This window comes from Notothenia coriiceps, unplaced genomic scaffold, assembly GCF_000735185.1.
Source record: "Notothenia coriiceps isolate Sejong01 unplaced genomic scaffold, NC01 NC01_scaffold00005564, whole genome shotgun sequence".
Taxonomy (NCBI): Eukaryota; Metazoa; Chordata; class Actinopteri; order Perciformes; family Nototheniidae; genus Notothenia; species Notothenia coriiceps.
Window position 1 is genome coordinate 21,757 of NW_011338265.1, and position 18,808 is coordinate 40,564.

Sequence of the window (18,808 nt, forward strand, 5' to 3'; positions counted from 1 at the left end):
GGTCTCACAACAGGATACAAACACACAACCAACCACAGAATGTTTTAAAAGGTTAAACTAATGAAGAGACGTAACCACATATCCAACACCAAGAAAGCAGCACCGTTTGTCCAGCGCGGCTTAACGGTATACGTACCGTCCAATCAGGGTATGATTTAGTACGCAGTTCTCGATACCCATCTAGATGGAGTGAAGCAGCGTCTCCACACAGCAGGCGTGATAAGTATTTTAGGAAAGGACATGATGGGAAACTTGGCATTTGACTGAACATTTTGCGAACTGCACTGCTTACGCCTCTGGGTCAGCGCACAGCTAGTGTGAAACACAATGTTCCAGTTTAAAAATCTGACTAAGGAAATGGTTGATGCAATGATGCCACCATCGCTGCGCATCAAAGCCACACATTAGAACACTTCAAATGCCAAACATTTAAGTACAGGAATATGAGCGCCTTGCAGTTGAAGGCTTTTCGTCGTTGCTCTCCGGGATTTAGCATATTGTACGCATCAGATGGGTATCTGAGGTTCAGAATTGAGTCACCTCTTCAGTGATGCGAGACTGTTCACATCTCGTCTCCGGGGATTCCTGAGTAGTATGGATCTGACGCTTCAGAATTATAGAGGTCTTCTGGGTACCTTTGCAGGTTCAGAGCCGTGTGGAAGTGTGTCATTCATAGCCATCTTAGAAATCTGTTTAAGCTCTCAGGTATGGCGTGGAGGCTTAGGAGGAACGCCTCTGCGATGACGGCCGCGTGGTCATGGCGCTCTGCACAAAGGAGGATGCGTGAATCGGAGTGGTTGCGGGGATCTGAGGATTCACAAGTGGTGAGCACTCAGGATTCTTGGGGTATTGAGGGATTACGGAGGGACTCTCGGGCTTCTGCGATGATACTGAGGCATCTGAGGGTGGACAGCAGCGATTGAGGGATTTTGAGCTGGTCAGTTTTGAGGCATCTGCAGGTTGAGGCGCTCAGGGTTTTGGCATCTGTAGTTGGCATCTTTGGAGGAACTTCAGGGTTGAGGCTCATAGAATTGAGGCATCTCAGTGGGATGAGGCATCTGAGCAGCGTATTGAGGGCATCTGAGGCAGTCTGAGGGTATTGAGGAATCGCCTGCAGGGTATTGAGGCATCTGGTATTGAGAGGTCGTTTGTAGGCATCTTAGGTATTGAGGATCTGAGGGTATTGAGGCATCTTGAGGGGTATTGAGGCATCTGAGGGTCTTGACGCGCATCTGAGGTATTGAGGCATCTGAGGGTATTGAGGCATCTGAGGGTCTTGCGGCTCTGAGGGTATTGAGGCATCCTGAGGGTATTGAGGCATCCAAGGCATAGTTAGGGTATATGAGGCACAAGGCATCTCAGGAATTGTAGGCTTCGGAGGGTATTGTGGGCATCTCAGGTATGAGGCATCTGAGCTACAGGGGAATGGGGGAAGTCGTTTTGGAAGCAGTAAGGTGCGAGCGCAGGTTTGGAACACCAGAGAGATACTGGAATTCTGCCAACGCATCGGGAGTAACATAACTTCCACCCTTTGGGAGAAAAACATACAATTAGAAACAGCAAGGAATCACACAAACCTGTCAATGTTACAATCCGACTGTAACAGGCAAAAGATTAATCTCATGCTACATCTTCTGAATACGATCATCATGGTGCAACATAATTTGAATGTCGGTCCCCATCCAAAAAACATAGTTAATCAGTACATTTGAAAGCAAGCGAAAAACAACTCATTTGAAAAGCTGAAAACACATTTTCGCTTGAGATCCAAATATGATGCAGATTAAACATTTTATTTCTTTGGCTCTTGTTACACCATTCATAACTATAACATTCACAGCACTAGCCATCTCTTTTTTTAAACTCACTTCTCCACTCTTTAAATCAGTTTCACATTACCTCTTGAACCATGTTGCAGCCATCATAGGGAACCAACAGGACAAGTGCATGCGAGTTCCTCTGCATGCTGGTAGCCACAGGTAGACGGGACCTTGGGACAGAGGCATTGGAGGTGCATTTCCGTGTGGTAAAAAGGTTCAGTGTTTATATATCATTGGTAGAGATAAATCAAGTCTACATTTAGGATATTATGGCTATTACAATTACCTTGTTCTACTGCAAATTGTGAAGTTCCTGATCCCACCGCTCTGAACTTCAACTGGCCCGAACCACACTGCAGTGAGGGCGACATGCTCATCCATGACGAGTCTTTGGGACTGGCGACTTGTGTTGGGCTCAACCAGCCTGAAGGCGAAATATAATATAATATATATTTTTTAATAGTTTGTACTTTTAAAGACTTTAAAGAGAAGCAAAACAATTCAAGCCAAACAACAAACCCTTCAATACATAATCAAAATATTGGTACCTGCAGAGTCTGCTTGATAAGCACCTTCATCCTCCTCATAAGCGTTTGAGGATGACTTCTTGGTCCTGCCTGTGACTTGAGAATCAAGTCCTGACCCTTTTTCAAAAGCTCTCCCGAAAACAATTGTCCCTTCTTGGAACCCATTTGTTGTATCGGCTTCTTTTCTCCCTTCTCGTCTTTCTGTTTTCTTCAGACGATAACAGTCTGTAGTTTGCGCAAAATAACACGTCAGAATAACAGCTGCAGCCAGGTAAACACCAACGCTTTTTCTCTCTCCTGTGTGTATCATCCTGTTGGACATGATTGCTGATGTGAAGAGCTGAGAGAACTTCCTTGACTCAGCTATTTAAGCATCAAGCAGGTGCTGCGACAAGCAATCAAGCTGTTATTGGATCCACCTGGGTTGTGTCAAAGTTGCCAATAGTCAAGCTGTCTAACTGAGAGGTTCATTCTGGCCCATCTCACCAACTTAAGGGTAAAACACAACCACTCTGCCATCTTTTGGAGAAATGGAGAAATGGTGTAACCTATGTACGTGTAATGTATACACTTTAGACATTATGTTATTTACAATAAACCTAATGAGTACAAATTGTACTCCTCCCTCCTAAAATGAATAATCACAAGGTTATATAATGTGGTACGATCAGAAGCTCAAGAACATTTACTTATTTAAGATTACACTGTTTTGTCAACTTCTGTTGTGAACACCATTGTTAGAATTTGGAGCTCAAATTTGTATTTAGAAGAAAAAGGGAATTTGAACATGTGCAACTGGGCAAACTCCATCTGCAGAGGAAGCACTGAACAGCTACGGAATGAATCTTGAGGTGAGGTTTGTTCGTCTTCTTTGTCTATATTTCCAAATCTTCTTTACTTTATTGATTGTGGCATCACAACCTAGATTCACAGTGAAATGATTAGCACTGCATTTCAGAATTCACCAATAAAAAGGATCGCTTTAGAAATATTCAAAAATAAATCTTTATTTTGTCTATTTTTTACTTGAACCTTGACATTAACTGCACATAATACTTCAGGATTCATCTTTCTCCTGCTGACAAAGACTATATAATCTGCACTTTGAAAGTATTATGCAACATATTACAATTGTGTTTCATAATACACGTGGATATTAATACCAGTAGTCCAGCGACCAAAACAAGGTATGCTATTACAGTAACACATTGCTTCAGGCAGTTTTGTCTCCAAGGTAACTGGCAACAACAAAAAGTGTGAGGTGTTGGGGTGAGTGCATTACCTTAAGTGTACATATTTTATTTATCTTTTGTCAGTTTGCTATTCTCATTTTCATAATTTTCAATCAAACTAAAGCTTATAATTTACAATTTTTTCAATTGATCAATTTCATGCAGGCATTGCCTAATCTCATATCTGTTTTTATGACCTAACTCTGTCCCCTTTTAAACATGATAATTTATGATATTTTTCTTGTAAATGTGATACTGATTCTGCTACATAAATGTTTATAATAAATATATGTGATTTAGAGTCTTTGAGATATTTTTCATGTTATTGCCACCTAATTTATTTAATGTATATATTCGTCTTCACCAGGAGATGCACCTTACAAAAGCAGTAAATACTGAATACCTTCGTGGGAAAAATATTCGAAAGCAGTGACTTTAATGCAGTCAGAAGACATGACATCTAGCTCTTCCTGTAAGTCTGCTCCAATCACAACTACGATTAAATAAAAAAAAGCAGGCCAGTGTTTACTTCTCTTAGTAGGATTTGATTCAACAGTAAATTGTGTTTTACCATTAGACCCTGCTTCTACATTAGAACAGGATATCAGTGAGCCACTATCTGGGCTGGATGACAAAGTAAGACCGATCAAGTAGTTGAAAATACACAATCGATTTTGCTTTTCAGCTCTGTTTTAATCACTGTATATTGCATTTGTTAAAGCTTTTGATTTATTAATTGTTAACTTTAATATATTTGTGTTTTTCTTTGGTAAGAGGAGAACAGAGGGCTGTCCACAGTATGTCAGGGAACCTCCCACCTATTGTCTCAGAGCAGCAGGAGTTCTGAGGTATAACCGGGAGTCTGACAACAACAGGACAAACCTAACAACCATTCTTCCAGCGGTAAAAGAGATCAAGTTTCTACCTACTGTTGTGAACTCCAATGTACATGAATTTATGTTACTGATTATTTCAATATAACACTTGTTTGTCCAGTCCCAACCTGTGACAGAATACCCAGTAAGGTGTGAGTTCTGTGGAGGAAAGGCCCAACCTTCACTGGATCTAACATGGACTCAGGAACCTGAGGTAACAAACATATTAACACAGGAAAATAAACCCCCAAATACACCTGATGAACCGTTTACCTCCTTGCATCCTCTTTCATTTTCATCTTAGTCAATGCCACTGTTCTGCTGTGCTCAGCGGCAGCAGCTGTGTAAGATGCTGGTAAAGCAGAGATGTTTGGTTGAGGGCAGATGTGACCTGAGGAATCTTACTCCATCGTCACCAAGAGACAAGCCTGGGACAGTAAAGGGGGAGCTTCTCTTACAAGGCAAGGAGATGGAGGATAACAACAAGTTCATCATGGACTTACTGAGTGGACTGAGGTACAACTTTGCGTCTTAAAATGATTTTAAATCCATTACACAGCAACAGAAAAATAAAGTAAACTACTAATCTTTATACTGTAATGTTTATGCTTCATTAGAGAACAATCAGAATTGAGAATATACGATGATTACTCAATCCAACTACCGGGGGCAGAAACCTGTGAGTAACAGCTGAGTCTACGTAACGCATTGACAGCTTTTAATCTGTTCATCCAGTCATGATTGATAAGTTACTTGTGACTTTAAATGGATTTGTGAGGCTGATACAGTTTGTCCTGTGCTATTGTTTAGTTCCCCCAACATCAAAGGTCCTTAGCTTCCGGCTCTCTCGCGCTCCAGGAGAAGGATGTTGGACAGTTTGTCCTTGTAGCGAGGCTGAAAAGGAATTGAAAATAAAACAGGAAGAGGAGCAGGTGTTGATCCTTTTTTGTGATCACAAGCAACTTCAGTTTGGCATATGTCATTATCATCAGGTATGCTATTGTTTATTCTCTTATTAAAGTAAGTGCTAAGAATACCTAACCTTTATTGGAAAACTAACAAATAATCCTAATTTATTTGTATTGATTCTGGACTTCATTCTGTATATTATCTTTACCCATATACACTGCCCCCCTGTTGTCACCCTGTGTCTGATCAATACATAAAACTACACAATAGCAGTTTTAAAGCTGTATTTTTCTTTTAACATTTATTTATTGTGAATAGGGTTAAATATTTCTGGGTATAAACCTGTATGGCTTTTGATAGGGTTGCTTTAGCAACGTAATCTTGTGCTTTCATAAAGTAGGCAAGACACTGAAATTATAGAAGCAGATACTGAAATGTCTTCCTGATTTGTAGTCCCTAGTATAGCTCAGGTCCCAAAGATACTTGATTATAACTTCCCAAAAAGCAGTAGCTTTTTTAGTTGGACTCTCAGTTGCCTAATTTTATAATGTAGCCTTTTTGTTGTAAATGTTGGTTAACATTAAAGTATTTGATTTGTTTATTTGTCCATGTTTACAGGACAGGGCAGAACCTCTTCAGAAGAATTACTCCAATGGCAGGACCTTTCTTACTGTGTTCCCTGATGGCTCTGTTCAGGCCTTGTATCCACTCACAAACAATGCATAGATTTGTATAATGTGACCAGATTTCCAATGGGTCTTGCAAGGAGCCCAAGAGAGTGTGCATGCAATACTACATACAGTGGGTGTTCCCATCCTTATCGTCATGTTAACAGCTATCCCTCAGGCCTCTTGGCTCTGGTTGTCGTGGTCACTGCAGAAAATGGGAGAGTCTGCATTGTGTACGATGACAGCGATGCCTCCAGTCCATCGATGAGAGCCATGTTCCAGTCTGACGGCAAGGCGACATGTTATCACAGCAATGGGAACATATGGTACAAAGAAAAGTATATGTATATATTATTTAATTAATTAAAATGTTTACAATTAATATATATTTCAAAGCAATACTTGCCTTAAATTATATTTGTATATCCATTACTTATCACGTGTTATCTCCAAGATTTGCAAGCCGCTTTTGTGAACAAGCAATTCCCATCCGGAAAATAGGTTTATTAAGCATACGACTAAATAAATAGGATTAGGATTATATTTCACGTTGTGTGAGAGTTTCTTATCAGAAGTTTATAGTTTTGCTGTTGTGAGCGTGGCCTTCATTTACTTAAATTCATCAAGAATATTCAGTTTTACAAATCATCTTTCACAATATAGGCAACAATTGTTCTTCCAGAATTGTGGTTACCAAAAGTGAGTAATTGAAATAAAAAAAAATGTTGGGGTGAAATATTAATTCAATATTAAGGTAAATAAAAGTTGGCGGTAGCTAAATGAAAAACCATGAATTGGGAAACATGGCAACAACTCTTGAAAGACTTGCTGCCAGAGGCCTTATCATAATCTTAACCAAAGCAGGTCAGTCAATGCTTTAACGCAAGAGTTATACGCTATGCATCAGACTGTATAACATCCTGTTCTATACAAATGGGTGAATGACATGGATGGTTTAGAAAAGCTTATAATACTAATTGCATGTGTGTGTGTTGTTGCAGGCTGAATTTAAACAGTGCCGGCGGTCAGTGTTTGGATGAAGCTGGTGCCAGAGTTCATCGGTGGAGCTGGAACAGTCCGAGCCTCAACCCCACTCCCCTGCATCCCGTCTTCCTGTCCCTCAACAAAACGATTGGGGTCCGAATCCTCGGGAAGGAACAGGTGTTTGTTACCTTCCTGGCAAAAGGCCAACAGGCAAGGTTCAGAGTTGGTGCCTGCTGCGCACAGGTGAAGCCATGTTTTTCCAATAAATGTTTTTTCTGCCTATTCATCTTGCAGTTGCTTGCATTGCCAATTCTGCTTCAATCTTTGTTTCCCTCCAGTTTGAATGTGCAACAGGCAGCGATGCTTCAGGGCCGTCAATATCAAAGGAGGAGCTGTATGTGTTGGCAGCCAAGGCTAGGATTCATCAGGCTTTCCAGATTCTCCACCAGTACCTGACGACGCCTTCACATCCCCATCTGCTGAAAACCACATAAGCCCCTCACCTCATGTTATTGCCCAGAGGTCTTCTAGAAGTCAGTACTGATGTGAGACAGCCTTTATCCAAGGATGTCAAGATTGTCTGCCAGTAATAAAGTAATCGGTGACACAATGATCGCAGCTTTGCCATTGATAAAAAGTATGGCACATCCAAAAAGCCAACAATTGTAATCTTATAAAAAAGCCCTCAAAAATGACCATTTCACACCCCCACCCCTTCTTCCTCTTGTAACGTGCTATACAAATGTAATGTATTATTATATAATCAAGGTCATACAACAGAAAGCATTCAAAAACCTTGTTTTGCATTAATGTGGCTAGAAGTCCCATATATAGGGAATAGGAGGGTCTAAATAATATCAGACCCTCATCTTCTTGCAAAAAAGCACTGGTGTCTTTTATACAACCTAATGGCTCCTATGGGATTTCAAAAGTTATGAGAGCATTTCCACCACATTTGCTCAAACAGGACTTTTCTTTCTCAATAATGGTATTTGAGACCACACAACAGAATCTGAAAAAAACTAAACAATTGACCTCTAAATAACATTAGCAACGCATTCTCACACTACTTTTACACTGGTCATACCCTTTCAAATGATCTGACCCATAACCCATTATGAGGCTTTTTTAAACACATGTAACAGCAAAAAAGCTCTCATGGGATCAACTTAATTACATAATGGGATGTTGCCCTATAGTTTGGATGATCCAAAAATCAACAAGCGTTGCCACTGACGTCACTATGTTTTAGTCTTGTATTGTCAAGGCTAATCTGCTTGTGTGTTCTAATCACATAAGCTTGGATCCTCAGGTCTTCCTAATAACATTAGAGTGGAACAGATGGCTTTAAAGTGCACTCATGGCTGTAAGCAAGCAGGCCATCAAGACAAAAAGAGCAGTATCTCAGGCATTCATTTAGATTAACTACATTTTCTCTCAGATAACACCTTGAGGGCAGACACATCTTCTAAAAGTAATAGGTTTTATCATTCATAACACAGACCAGCACATCAGTAAACCACAACACCAGAGCCTCACAGTTAAATAGTTACAATATGTTTAATCTTCTTTCAGCTTCCTTCAAGTTATGCAAATATAAAAATTATTCAGAAATCATACCAAGACAACAGTTTCCCAATGTTATTCCCACAACAATGATGACAGTGTTGCATGTTCTAAAGGGTTAAGCTAGGTTTAGCACAAGTAACTTGAAAACTCTACATGTGGCTCAGTGGTACAAAGAACATGTTTTAAATCACATGGATCAGTTGTATGCAATAGGTTAAAGACTATAATAATCAATGTTAAATCTCTCCTTATGGGACCACTGAGGTTATCTGGATGAAATCTGCAGTAGTTTGAATAAATCAAGAAGATGACAAAAACAAAACAAATTGGCTGGCAATGTTGCCATGGATCCCACTCTGGCGTCAGGGGCGGGATATCTCCAATGGGCATGGTGAAGGTTGATGGGGGCATCCAGTCTGTGCTAGCAGTTTTCCTGCCTTCAGCGCAGACCTTCATAAACATCACTTCACAGCCCAGAGAGGATCCCACCTCAAACCTACACAGGAAGACCGAGGAAGCAGATCAAAGTCAAACAAATGGCCAATATAATTCACAACAAGAAAATCAGATAACAATAGGGATGGGTATCGTTAAGGTTTTAACGGTACAACTACTTTTATCGATATCGATCCGGTCTTTTAACGGTACTTTTATCGGTTCTTTTGGAGAAAAAAATAAGGTAAAACTAAACAAATTGTGAACAAAACTAACATTGCTTTTTATTTAAATAAAATAAATATTTCACATCAAAAGAAACAACAATGTTTTAACAAATCGTATTAAATAATCTGATGACAGAACTGTAACCAGAATAGCTGAAACTTTAACTAAATAAATAACTCAGTTACCTCTAATCATTAACCCATGTTTGTATAATGTAGTTAACTCCGTGTGTTGCTGCTAGCATACATAACACCTGACGTGGGAACGTTACTCGTGGATGGGGCTACAGAGCTACTAGAAAGACAGTCGAACCGGGTGCATTTCTCCGTCTGAATGTGGTGCACTTTTGCTAAATGTTTAGACAAATTGCTCGTGTTACCGCCCTTACATGCTAAACACTTATTGCACTTTTGGTAACGAGCAACGAGTATCCTCATCGAGCAAGCGGGCGAGAGAGAATCTCTAAAATAATCATTGACGCATTTTGCAGTCTTTTTGCCTATTAGAAACGGAGTTGGCGACACTAAAACTGCAATATAATGTTTGTGTAGCAATAATACATATGACATGTCTCCAGTACCGATAAAAAGACCGATAACGTCGGAGCTTAACGGTACCACGGCCTTTAATAATTCAGTCCCGGGGCCCGTTTAATATCGAGGCTCGGTACCCATCCCTAGATAACAAGCAAAGGCTGTAAAATAAGCGGAACAGTGAGATGAACACCACTGTACTTACATGGAGGGGCTTTTAGCTCTAGCCAGGATTAGACGAGTAGGGTTAGGAGTGGAGGTGTGTTCCTGTGTTCATGTGAACGTTCATCTTCATCTCGTTGTCCAGGATTTGCACAAGCTGCTGCATGGAGGGCAGGTGACCGGACTCTAGTTTGGACCACACTGGTACATCTGTGGAAACACAACACGTCAGTGTAATTGACTGCATTTTGTTCAATTACCATAGAACTTCATTGTAATCATTTGAAAGACTTTAGGGAATAAGCCCGTGCTCTGACTCACCATTTAATGTGATTTCAAAAGCTCCTGTAGACATTAACTGGTTTTCAATCATATTGCTGAAGAAGAACACCATCATGCATGCATATATCTGAAAGAAGAATGAGAGGAACTCGAGTTTAACATTTCTGCAAAGAAATAAAATAGATGTTCCAACATGTTCGTGCACTGTATGCAGTACAAGAGCAGTGCACTGAAAATAAACAGTTTCCAAGTTTTGGCTTGGATGAAAACAAACAATGTATTTATTAGCAGCACAGATCTATGCCAAATGCTTGCTAAATACATGTTTAAATTGCTGGTAAAACACAAGAATAGCCACAAGAGTTTTATTTGCAAATATCTGATGTGAGCAGTCATTCTTCCTCTGAGCCTTTGGCATGTGTGTAACCCTAGGGATAACAGACCAGGCAAAACAATACTTAACAACACAGCCTGAAGACCCTGAGTGAGCTAATGAAATCCCATGGGTTTGAGTTACACCTGGCAGTGTGTGTGTGTGTGTGTGTGTGTGTGTGTGTGTGTGTGTGTGTGTGTGTGTGTGTGTGTGTGTGTGTGTGTGTGTGTGTACACAACTGTATTAGAGGCAAACTAAAGCCCACTTTACTCCATTTCCATATTCATTCTATGATTGAGTGTGACATCTATCGTGTTAAAAAGTAACATTGCTCAGCTGCATCAGACACAGAATCCTGACCCTCTCTCTCAGTCATTGCTACACATGAAAATGAAAGCGTAAACCACCACACGTTCTGATAAGTGACAGATAGTTCTCTACCTTGTTTCCCTGGCCCCACTCCCATACGCCAGGTGCTTGCATACCGATGAGGGCGAATGGGTCCCTGCCGATAATGATCAGCCCAATCACCAGCAGTTTGAACACAGACAGGAAGGAAGCAAAATGTCTGGGGGGAAAAAACAAGAAACTGGCTTTTAATACAATTCCATATCAACATTAATACGCTTTATAGGTAGGAAAATTATCAGTTTGGTGTCATAATGTTGGTTTTTAAATATTAAATAATCACATTATTCTCAGTTTTTAAAGAAAGCATATTTGTTTGAAATGTAATGGAAAAAAGTATATTTAATATTGTCCAAAAAATATGGAGAATGGCAATAGTATACCTAACAAATTATGTTAACACAATTATTCCTAAATAACACTGTACCAAGAGTAGGACGTGACTTTAAAAAAAAAAAAAAATAGAAGTTGGGCTTCTTTGTGTAGAATAAACACAAGATTGAGAAAACATTGTGGCAATGGTTTCATCCCATACACCTGATCATTTTGGGATTCTAAAATGTATAACTTAAAATAACAAACTTGATATGGCTTTAACAATCTCAAACGTATCAACAACAACAACCTACAACACAGAGCCTGCATCCTTTTTTACTACTGTTAAACTTCAACATGTGTAACTGGTTGAGCTACAAACGGTACACAGGATTATCCGTCTAATGGCAGAACAAGTTAGACATGGCCAAAACTAAAATCATAAACTGGGGAATAGAAACCCAGGGTGTGATACTGTTTCCTTTATTTAATAGATCTCTAGTGTGTTTAGACTTCAACTGATGAAGACCCGAGGGTGCATGACACCACCCAGACATTTAACTGCAACATTTGGGACACAAATCAGTCTCACATAGAGCAAATTATCCAACCACAGCCATTGATGCTTCACAAGTTCACTTACTTGTAGTTCTTAGGGATGGTAGTTATGTCTAAGTTTAAATACTACATGGTTTATACTGGGTATAATTCACATCCTCAGCTGAGTAACAACTAATCCCAGGAGCCTTTAGACTGCTTGTAGAAATCCGGACATAATACACTTGTAACAAAGCAGATAATCTCTGACTTACTTGTAGAGGGGGATAGGAAGATAATTCTCCCCTTCAATACGGATGTCTGGGTACCGCTGGTACAAGGCCTGCATGTACTCCTCAAACACCCGCTTGTACCCTCAGGAAATGCTGTGAAAAGACAATCAGTGTTAGACAGATGTACAAAGTCTCAAAGAGGTACATAGGCAGTCATAACACAACAATGATCTCAAGGCTAATTTCACCATTTAACCTTGAGATATGGCACATGTGCCTCCTAGTATTATCTTTAAGATATTTGCTTTTTATTATTATAAAGTTGTAGTGGTAGTGGGAAATTCCAGTTAGCAGCACGTGAACCACGTTTTATGTAACGTTACTTTGCACCCCATTGCTAAATGCCTCTGTTTGTGGCATATTTGTTCAAGCAAAGCAAACATTAAAAATACAAATAGTTGTTTCTTGTTTACTTCAGTAACAACCCTTGCGCATTAGCATGTTAAAACCATGTGACATCTTTATTAGCATGTCTTTGACGGTGACGACAAGCACGCTTTATCGTAAATCCTTTACTCGTGTTAGCTAGTTAACGTCAGTTAGGCTAGCGTTAACTAAACATCACGGTGTTAGTAAATGTATGATTGCAATACATCATTCCTGACAGAAAGATCAACTCAACAGAGATTTAAATGAATCATTATTGACCGTACAATTCAAATACGTCAACCTAACGTTACCGTCGACTAAAGATGTTACGTTAGCTCGCAGGTTTGACAGCGGAAGCGGTGCTGTTTTCGGTGAATGTTCAGAAGTGACACAAACCAAAACTACAACATGTTTAACATGCATTTAGGGCATTGTTCAAGTAATGTCTAAACAAGTTATATGAACGCTTCTTATACTCTAACATGTTTACATTAACTGTTAGTTAGCTATTTAGCTTCAATCGATGTTCGGCCTATATTCGGCTATGTTGTTAGCTTTGGAGTTTAGCTCGTTAGCTTGCAATGACTCGCCACATTTTTCGCTTATTTGCTTACCAAATTTGAAACTTGAGAAGAGGTCCATTTGCAAACTGCATCTTCATTTTCTTCACTCCACTGTTGTCGCCAGACGAGGCGCACAACAGCGAGGAAAGCCCCACAACGAGGAGCGAAAATTGCAACCACTTCATCGCTAACCGTGCCGGGGTTTGGTTCCTCCGCCTGTCCGTCGGTGTGAAGCCGAGGAGGCAGCAGGTTAATCTGAGCGTCACTGCCAGACCCCTCCTCCTCCTCCTCCTCTCTTCCCCCTTTAGCACCACCTACTGCTAAGGCTGTTCAACTCATATAAGAATGGGCCATGGAATAAACATATACTTCAGCAGAGGTGGGAGAAGTTGTCAGATCTTGTACTGAGTAAAAGTATAACTACCAGAGTGCAGTACTCCGTCACAAGTAAAAGTCCTGCATTCAAAGTCTTACTAAAGTTAAAGTATAAGCATGGAAATATACTTAAATTACCAAAAGTAAAAGGACTTGTTGTGAAAATTGGTCCATTTGAGTAAATGTTCTTAAATTACTTCCCACATGTTTTTTAGGCAGTGTTGTTAAGTACATTTACTCAAGTACTTGCTTACAGTATTTTACTTGAGTATTTATATTTTTTTGCTGCTTTTTACTTCTACCCCACTACAAATCAGAGGTACAGTACTTCTACCCCACTATATTTATTTAGTTTGCAGATTTGGAATAATGAGGCACTTTAAGACCCGAGTACTTCTTCCACCACTTATTTGAGGGATCAGTTGTTTTCTCTGTGCTGCTTTTCAATCACAATATGTGTATCATGTTGTTAGAGATTGTTGATTGTTTTGTGTTAAATTATGTGTTGGTAGTGTACACTGAAGTTATTTGAGCAAACATACGGATTAATAAGAAAGGTTTTTATTACATTTCTCTGCAAACATATCCGAGCTAGACTTGTTACAAATCTTTATGCAATATTGAGACAATTTTAATCACACCCCCCCCCTCACAAAACCAACATTGAAAGTTCAACAATAATATACTAGTGCCCACTGAAAGTATAAGACAGACATGGAAACATCCACAGCAATGCATTCAATAATATACACACAAGTAGTTCCTCAAGTGATTACATTCTTACAAAAATAATCACTTTCAATGAATTAGTGTCTGCATACATTTATATATATTCAACACGTTAAAATCAGCTGCTTCAACAACAGACATTTTCATAATAAACACACTTTGTGAGTGGCTCCATGGGTTTTCTTAGAAGCATTGCCTTGCCATTCTCTCCTCGTCGACAGCAGTTTGCAAAGCCTCTACCATTCCTGTGGATGACAGATAAGACATAATGAATAAAGGCTGAGCACATGCGTCTACACAGATTTAGGTCCTTCATGGCATTAGGTCTAAACTGAGCTGATCCCAGAAAAATGGGAAATAGATTCTTGACTACTTTTTTCACAATGCTGCATCATATTTAACAGCAATCCAAGAAGGTTAATGTTGATTTTGTTTCATAACATATATTGCTCATTGGAAAGAAAAGATCAAGATGTAGTTTGTACAAACCCATGAATGTCTTGGCATAGTCCACCAAGTCCGGAAGTCCTTCCTCGATATTGTAAGTGCTTTTCCCCATTGCATTGTAGAATTCATTGGCTTTCTGAGAAACAAAAGTGATACAAGTGTGAGTAAAATGCATTCCCACTTGTCTTGTATGCTGTAAAAAAGGGCAAGCTTGAGGACACTTTACCTGGACCTGTGCATACACCTTCTCCTCCAGCTCTGCCACACGGGAAATGGAATCATACACACTGGTATCCGCAACAGATTCCTACAAAAGGCACACAAAAGCAAACAGAAACACATTTAAAGCAAATTATACAATCAATGTTAAAATGTAGGTTTATGTAGTGCAAGCTGACCTCCTCTGTGGAGCTTTCTAACGGCTCTTGTGCCTGTACTGCACAGTTGGCCTTGGAATTGCCTTTCAGTTCCTTCACTCTGCAAAAGATTAGAACATGTTTCAAGTTTTCTGTTCATAATAAAACATTTGTTTCCTTTAAAAAAAATAAAAAGTTATATTTTGAATCAAGTTAAACTAAATGTGTACCTGTCAGCATAACGTAGAGTGTTCATTGTGTATTCACAGGAAGCCAGGCCTGGAGACACCATAGCAATCTGTGGATGGAGAGAAGGAAACATACATCTACGAACTTTCTGTACTTACACTCCCACATGTTCAAATTCATACAAGTTTGGGGTTTAACTTACCATGCAGGTCCTGGACTTCTCTCCAATAAAGGAATCCCTGAGCACTTTTGTCAATGTGCTCATCCGGAAAGGAATGTGGTCGCTGTTCATTCCCAGCGAACGGATACACTCCTACAAGACACAAGAATGACACACAGGCATATTGGGTGTGTTTAAAAAAATTCCTTTTAGGTGCTGTGCTTGCACATTTATAAATATTCTGGCAGAGTTCTGGGAATGTCAGATACGTTTTGCATTTGGAGCATTGAACACTTTTTGTCATTTGAAAGTACCAGAGTTACTTCTTACGTTCCCAAACTAAGTTGTAAGAGAGAAAATGGTGCTCATCTCACTTTTCATCCACAGCCCCTTATCTTGTGTGCACCACTCCACAGCAATCAAAGCGTACCTTGAGAGCCAGCAGGCTGCGGTTGATCTCGGCCGTCTCCACCAAAGTGCTCCGGTCATTGCTGCTGACGTCAGTGCCGCGCTCATTGCCAGCCAAATCAACAAGAGAAAACTTGCCGTGCATCGTGGTCGCACGGTCGTTGCGCCGTAGGACAATCTGAAGGATGGCATGGGAGCGGGAGGAGTTGGCGTTGGCCGAGGTCTGGCCTGATGTTCTGGAGAAACAGTAGGCAAAAGGAAAGTCGTTAATGTTGTATATTTTTTGAGCTGAATGACACAAATATCAGAACTAAAGTGTACGTTTTTAAATAAACAAGTTAAGAGGAATGAAACATTATTTCATAGAACTATGTAGCATTAGTTTGAAACATTCTTAAAACAAAAGTACCTGCATGAACTGCCCATCTGGATAATCTTGATGACCTCTTCTGATGTGGTCACATAGACCTCCTCCAGGCCCACCACCTGGACCTGCTGTCGTTCATCCTCCAGGACACGGAGCTTGGTCTTCTTATTGAGTAGGTCATACACCTAATTCAGAAAGGATATTTTGCCTTGAGCATAACTTGAATAAGCTGTTCAAATAAATGCGTTCATATAGGTAGGTTTTTTTCCTTACTTTTCCATTGTAAATCTCGAAGAAGCTGACATAAGCAGAGAGATCCAGGTTGGCATACCTTCTGTGGTTCATATAGGCGAAAACATCCTGGGCTAGAAGGGAAATACTCAAATATTATTCAAAGTGAAGCCCTCATGTAGGTAGGGCTGCACTTAAAAAGGATTTTTATTATCAACCAATCTGTAGATTATTGTCCAAATTGATAAATATAATATTAAAATGTCAGGATATCCCGGTTTCTCTAACTACAATTTGGTGTCTTTAAATGTTAAGTGTTGTCTGTGCAAAACCAGAATATAATCAATTAAATATGATATAAAACCAGTGTCTGCACATGTTAGGGTGCACATTAAATGACTTTTTAAGATGGTTGCAGTCCTACCTGCCATGGCGTAGATTCCCTTTGAACTGTTCTGCTGCTTGCCTGTGAAATCACCTCCCATTGTCTAGAAAAATGGGCCAAAGAGGTAAAAAGATGAATAAATAAAATTCTAGTAACTTGGAAAATATGTCAATAAGTCAATGCCATACAGCAATCAGAGGCTTACATGAGTCTTCCCACTTCCAGTCTGGCCGTATGCAAAACATGTTGCCATGCCACCGTCGAAAATGGACTGCACCAAAGGTTTGGCTGTGAACCTTAAGAAAAGAAAATCAAGGGGCTTACTTTTTAAAAATCAACATAAAAAAAACGAATTTGATGCATGTACGGTTTCAACATATTTACTCCTGATTTACACTGTAGTTCCAATAAACCCATACTGAACACTGCTGTGTACACTTTCCCTCTCACACAATGTTTTTCACAGCTAGTGGGCAACGAGACAAAAACCCACACAAGAGAGAGAAGACAAAGTGAGATCCCTTATATGATATGCCCAAGAAAAAAAAGATTCTGATAAACAGACGATTGAATCCAATCAGATCCATCTCCTTGCTAATTGAAAAGGGATGTGAGGGAATTACTTGTAGACCAGTTCATTGGTGGCGGTTTCGTTAAAGGAGTAGTCGAAGTGGAAGACTTGGTTGTCCAAGTACTTGGTGAGGTCCACCTTCTGTTTTGGCTCATGGACCAGCAGTGCCCCTTTCCCAGGTATAGACACCACATCTATCTCTTTTCTGGTAATCTCTGGAAAACACAAGAATGTTAAAATTAAACAAATGTCACAATATGTATTTCACTGTTTTGTTAATTACTCCTTTATATGCAGATACAGTTGACAATATGTTTGAAATCACTTCCAGTATACCTGGTTTGTTAAAGGGTCGCTTGCGAACGCATACGCTAATCCTGTGAGGTTCGATCTGTGAAAACACAATATGAGCGATAAGTATGGCTGTAATGGCAAACCGGCGTATTTCTTAAAAAGGTACATTGTTCTTGAGTCCAAACTAACATGGTCAGTAGTTGATAAGGGGGTTATTTCCAAGGTCTCTCTGAAGTTTTGGATCATCTCATAGAACTTCTGGTTTGGCCGAGAAGCTTCTCCAAACTAAAAGAGAACAAAGGGAATGTGAGATGGAGTTTCCCTCATGTCAAACCTTGTAGGAAAAACAAAAGATTTTTTTTAAACTCACCTTTCCCCTCTTTGTCTGCCCATCGGGAGGCTTTGCAACACTAGACAGCCTTTTGCTGCCTTTGTTTATCTCTGGGTGGGCTACAGATTTTCTTCTGCCTAAAGTGCATAGAAATAATGTATACTTTCTTTGTTTGTCAAATAAAAACACCCTAAAAACTTTACATTGTCATCATTGCAATACCCAACACATTTTAACACATAACTTGTATAAGCCTCAGATCATTAACCACCTGTTCATACTACTCATAGAACATTGAGTTCATATGGTCTATGTGTGTTTAATCAGGGTATATACAGGAATCCTGAGGTCAAATTTAATACCTTTTAAGACCTTTTTTAGGACCCTTTCCATACATTTTAAGACCTTATCGCAACTTCGAGTTCGAACCGGTTACATTGGCAACACACTTTACCTCACATTGACTATATTGATTGTAAGATAGCACAACTAAACAGAGTGCAGACAGACTACTGAAGCCTCCTTTCCACATGAACTTCAACCTCTCTGTGAAGGACAGGTTTAATGCAGTATGCTGCGTTGTTGCTTCTGTAGACTCTGTGCTCTTTCATTCCAGTCAAACTCCTCAGAAACCATTAGAAACCAGTATTTGACCAATAAACAAAACAATAGACAAAACTTTGAACTATGAAATATATTAAACTTTGGTGAGCTTCAGCGGGGTAATGCCATAAAGGAGCTCCCTCACAAATACCCAGTGTTTAAATTGGCCCGGCACATAGGACGATGCTCTGACGTCATCACCCTCACACATTTGTCATATGTTTACAAAAAACGATATATATGTTAAGACTTTTCTCGTTCTTAATATAGAATATATTTA

The 18,808-nt window shown here is 39.7% G+C and overlaps 3 protein-coding genes and 1 long non-coding RNA gene across 5 annotated transcripts in view; 2 read left to right on the forward strand and 2 right to left on the reverse strand.

Moving 5' to 3' along the window:
- LOC104943028 (uncharacterized) overlaps positions 1–1,274 on the forward strand; it is an 8,232-nt gene extending 6,958 nt beyond the window's left edge. For both annotated transcript variants that reach the window (XR_798072.1, XR_798071.1), the window contains exon 2: positions 1,144–1,274. This is a non-coding gene — a long non-coding RNA (uncharacterized lncRNA). The remainder of the gene's footprint in view (positions 1–1,143) is intronic.
- A 4,067-nt stretch (positions 1,275–5,341) lies between these two features.
- LOC104943029 (glutamate-rich protein 6) lies at positions 5,342–7,628 on the forward strand. The gene is made up of 5 exons (XM_010768349.1): positions 5,342–5,446; positions 5,982–6,064; positions 6,199–6,369; positions 7,033–7,258; positions 7,354–7,628. The coding sequence occupies exons 3-5, from the start codon at positions 6,296–6,298 to the stop codon at positions 7,507–7,509; spliced, it is 456 nt and encodes a 151-aa protein (XP_010766651.1). The 5' UTR covers positions 5,342–5,446; positions 5,982–6,064; positions 6,199–6,295; the 3' UTR covers positions 7,510–7,628.
- Positions 7,629–8,556: 928 nt separating this feature from the next.
- On the reverse strand, positions 8,557–13,333 carry selenot1a (selenoprotein T, 1a). The gene is given in 6 exon segments (XM_010768350.1): positions 8,557–9,080; positions 9,986–10,152; positions 10,264–10,351; positions 11,039–11,165; positions 12,133–12,243; positions 13,134–13,333. Coding segments are annotated over 5 exon segments (585 nt in total). The 5' UTR covers positions 13,268–13,333; the 3' UTR covers positions 8,557–9,080; positions 9,986–10,027.
- Positions 13,334–14,002: 669 nt separating this feature from the next.
- The window catches only part of kif2c (kinesin family member 2C), a 6,713-nt gene continuing 1,907 nt past the window's right edge, over positions 14,003–18,808 (reverse strand). The window contains exons 5-19 of the mRNA XM_010768351.1: positions 17,965–18,062; positions 17,784–17,879; positions 17,637–17,691; positions 17,353–17,515; positions 16,935–17,025; positions 16,769–16,832; positions 16,387–16,478; positions 16,156–16,298; positions 15,769–15,982; positions 15,381–15,491; positions 15,220–15,287; positions 15,032–15,110; positions 14,860–14,940; positions 14,676–14,769; positions 14,003–14,431 (exon numbers count right to left, since the gene is read on the reverse strand). Of these exons, the coding sequence (XP_010766653.1) occupies positions 14,370–14,431; positions 14,676–14,769; positions 14,860–14,940; positions 15,032–15,110; positions 15,220–15,287; positions 15,381–15,491; positions 15,769–15,982; positions 16,156–16,298; positions 16,387–16,478; positions 16,769–16,832; positions 16,935–17,025; positions 17,353–17,515; positions 17,637–17,691; positions 17,784–17,879; positions 17,965–18,062 (1,511 nt within the window). The 3' untranslated portion in view covers positions 14,003–14,369. The remainder of the gene's footprint in view (positions 14,432–14,675; positions 14,770–14,859; positions 14,941–15,031; positions 15,111–15,219; positions 15,288–15,380; positions 15,492–15,768; positions 15,983–16,155; positions 16,299–16,386; positions 16,479–16,768; positions 16,833–16,934; positions 17,026–17,352; positions 17,516–17,636; positions 17,692–17,783; positions 17,880–17,964; positions 18,063–18,808) is intronic.

Excerpts from the sequence above, each read along its gene's own strand:
- LOC104943029 (XM_010768349.1), top strand. The coding sequence starts at position 6,296 with ATGAGAGCCATGTTCCAGTCTGACGGCAAGGCGACATGTTATCACAGC. Across the intron at positions 6,370-7,032 it reads AACATATGGTACAAAGAAAA|GCTGAATTTAAACAGTGCCG; the intron begins GTATATGTATAT and ends GTGTTGTTGCAG. Across the intron at positions 7,259-7,353 it reads TTGGTGCCTGCTGCGCACAG|TTTGAATGTGCAACAGGCAG; the intron begins GTGAAGCCATGT and ends GTTTCCCTCCAG.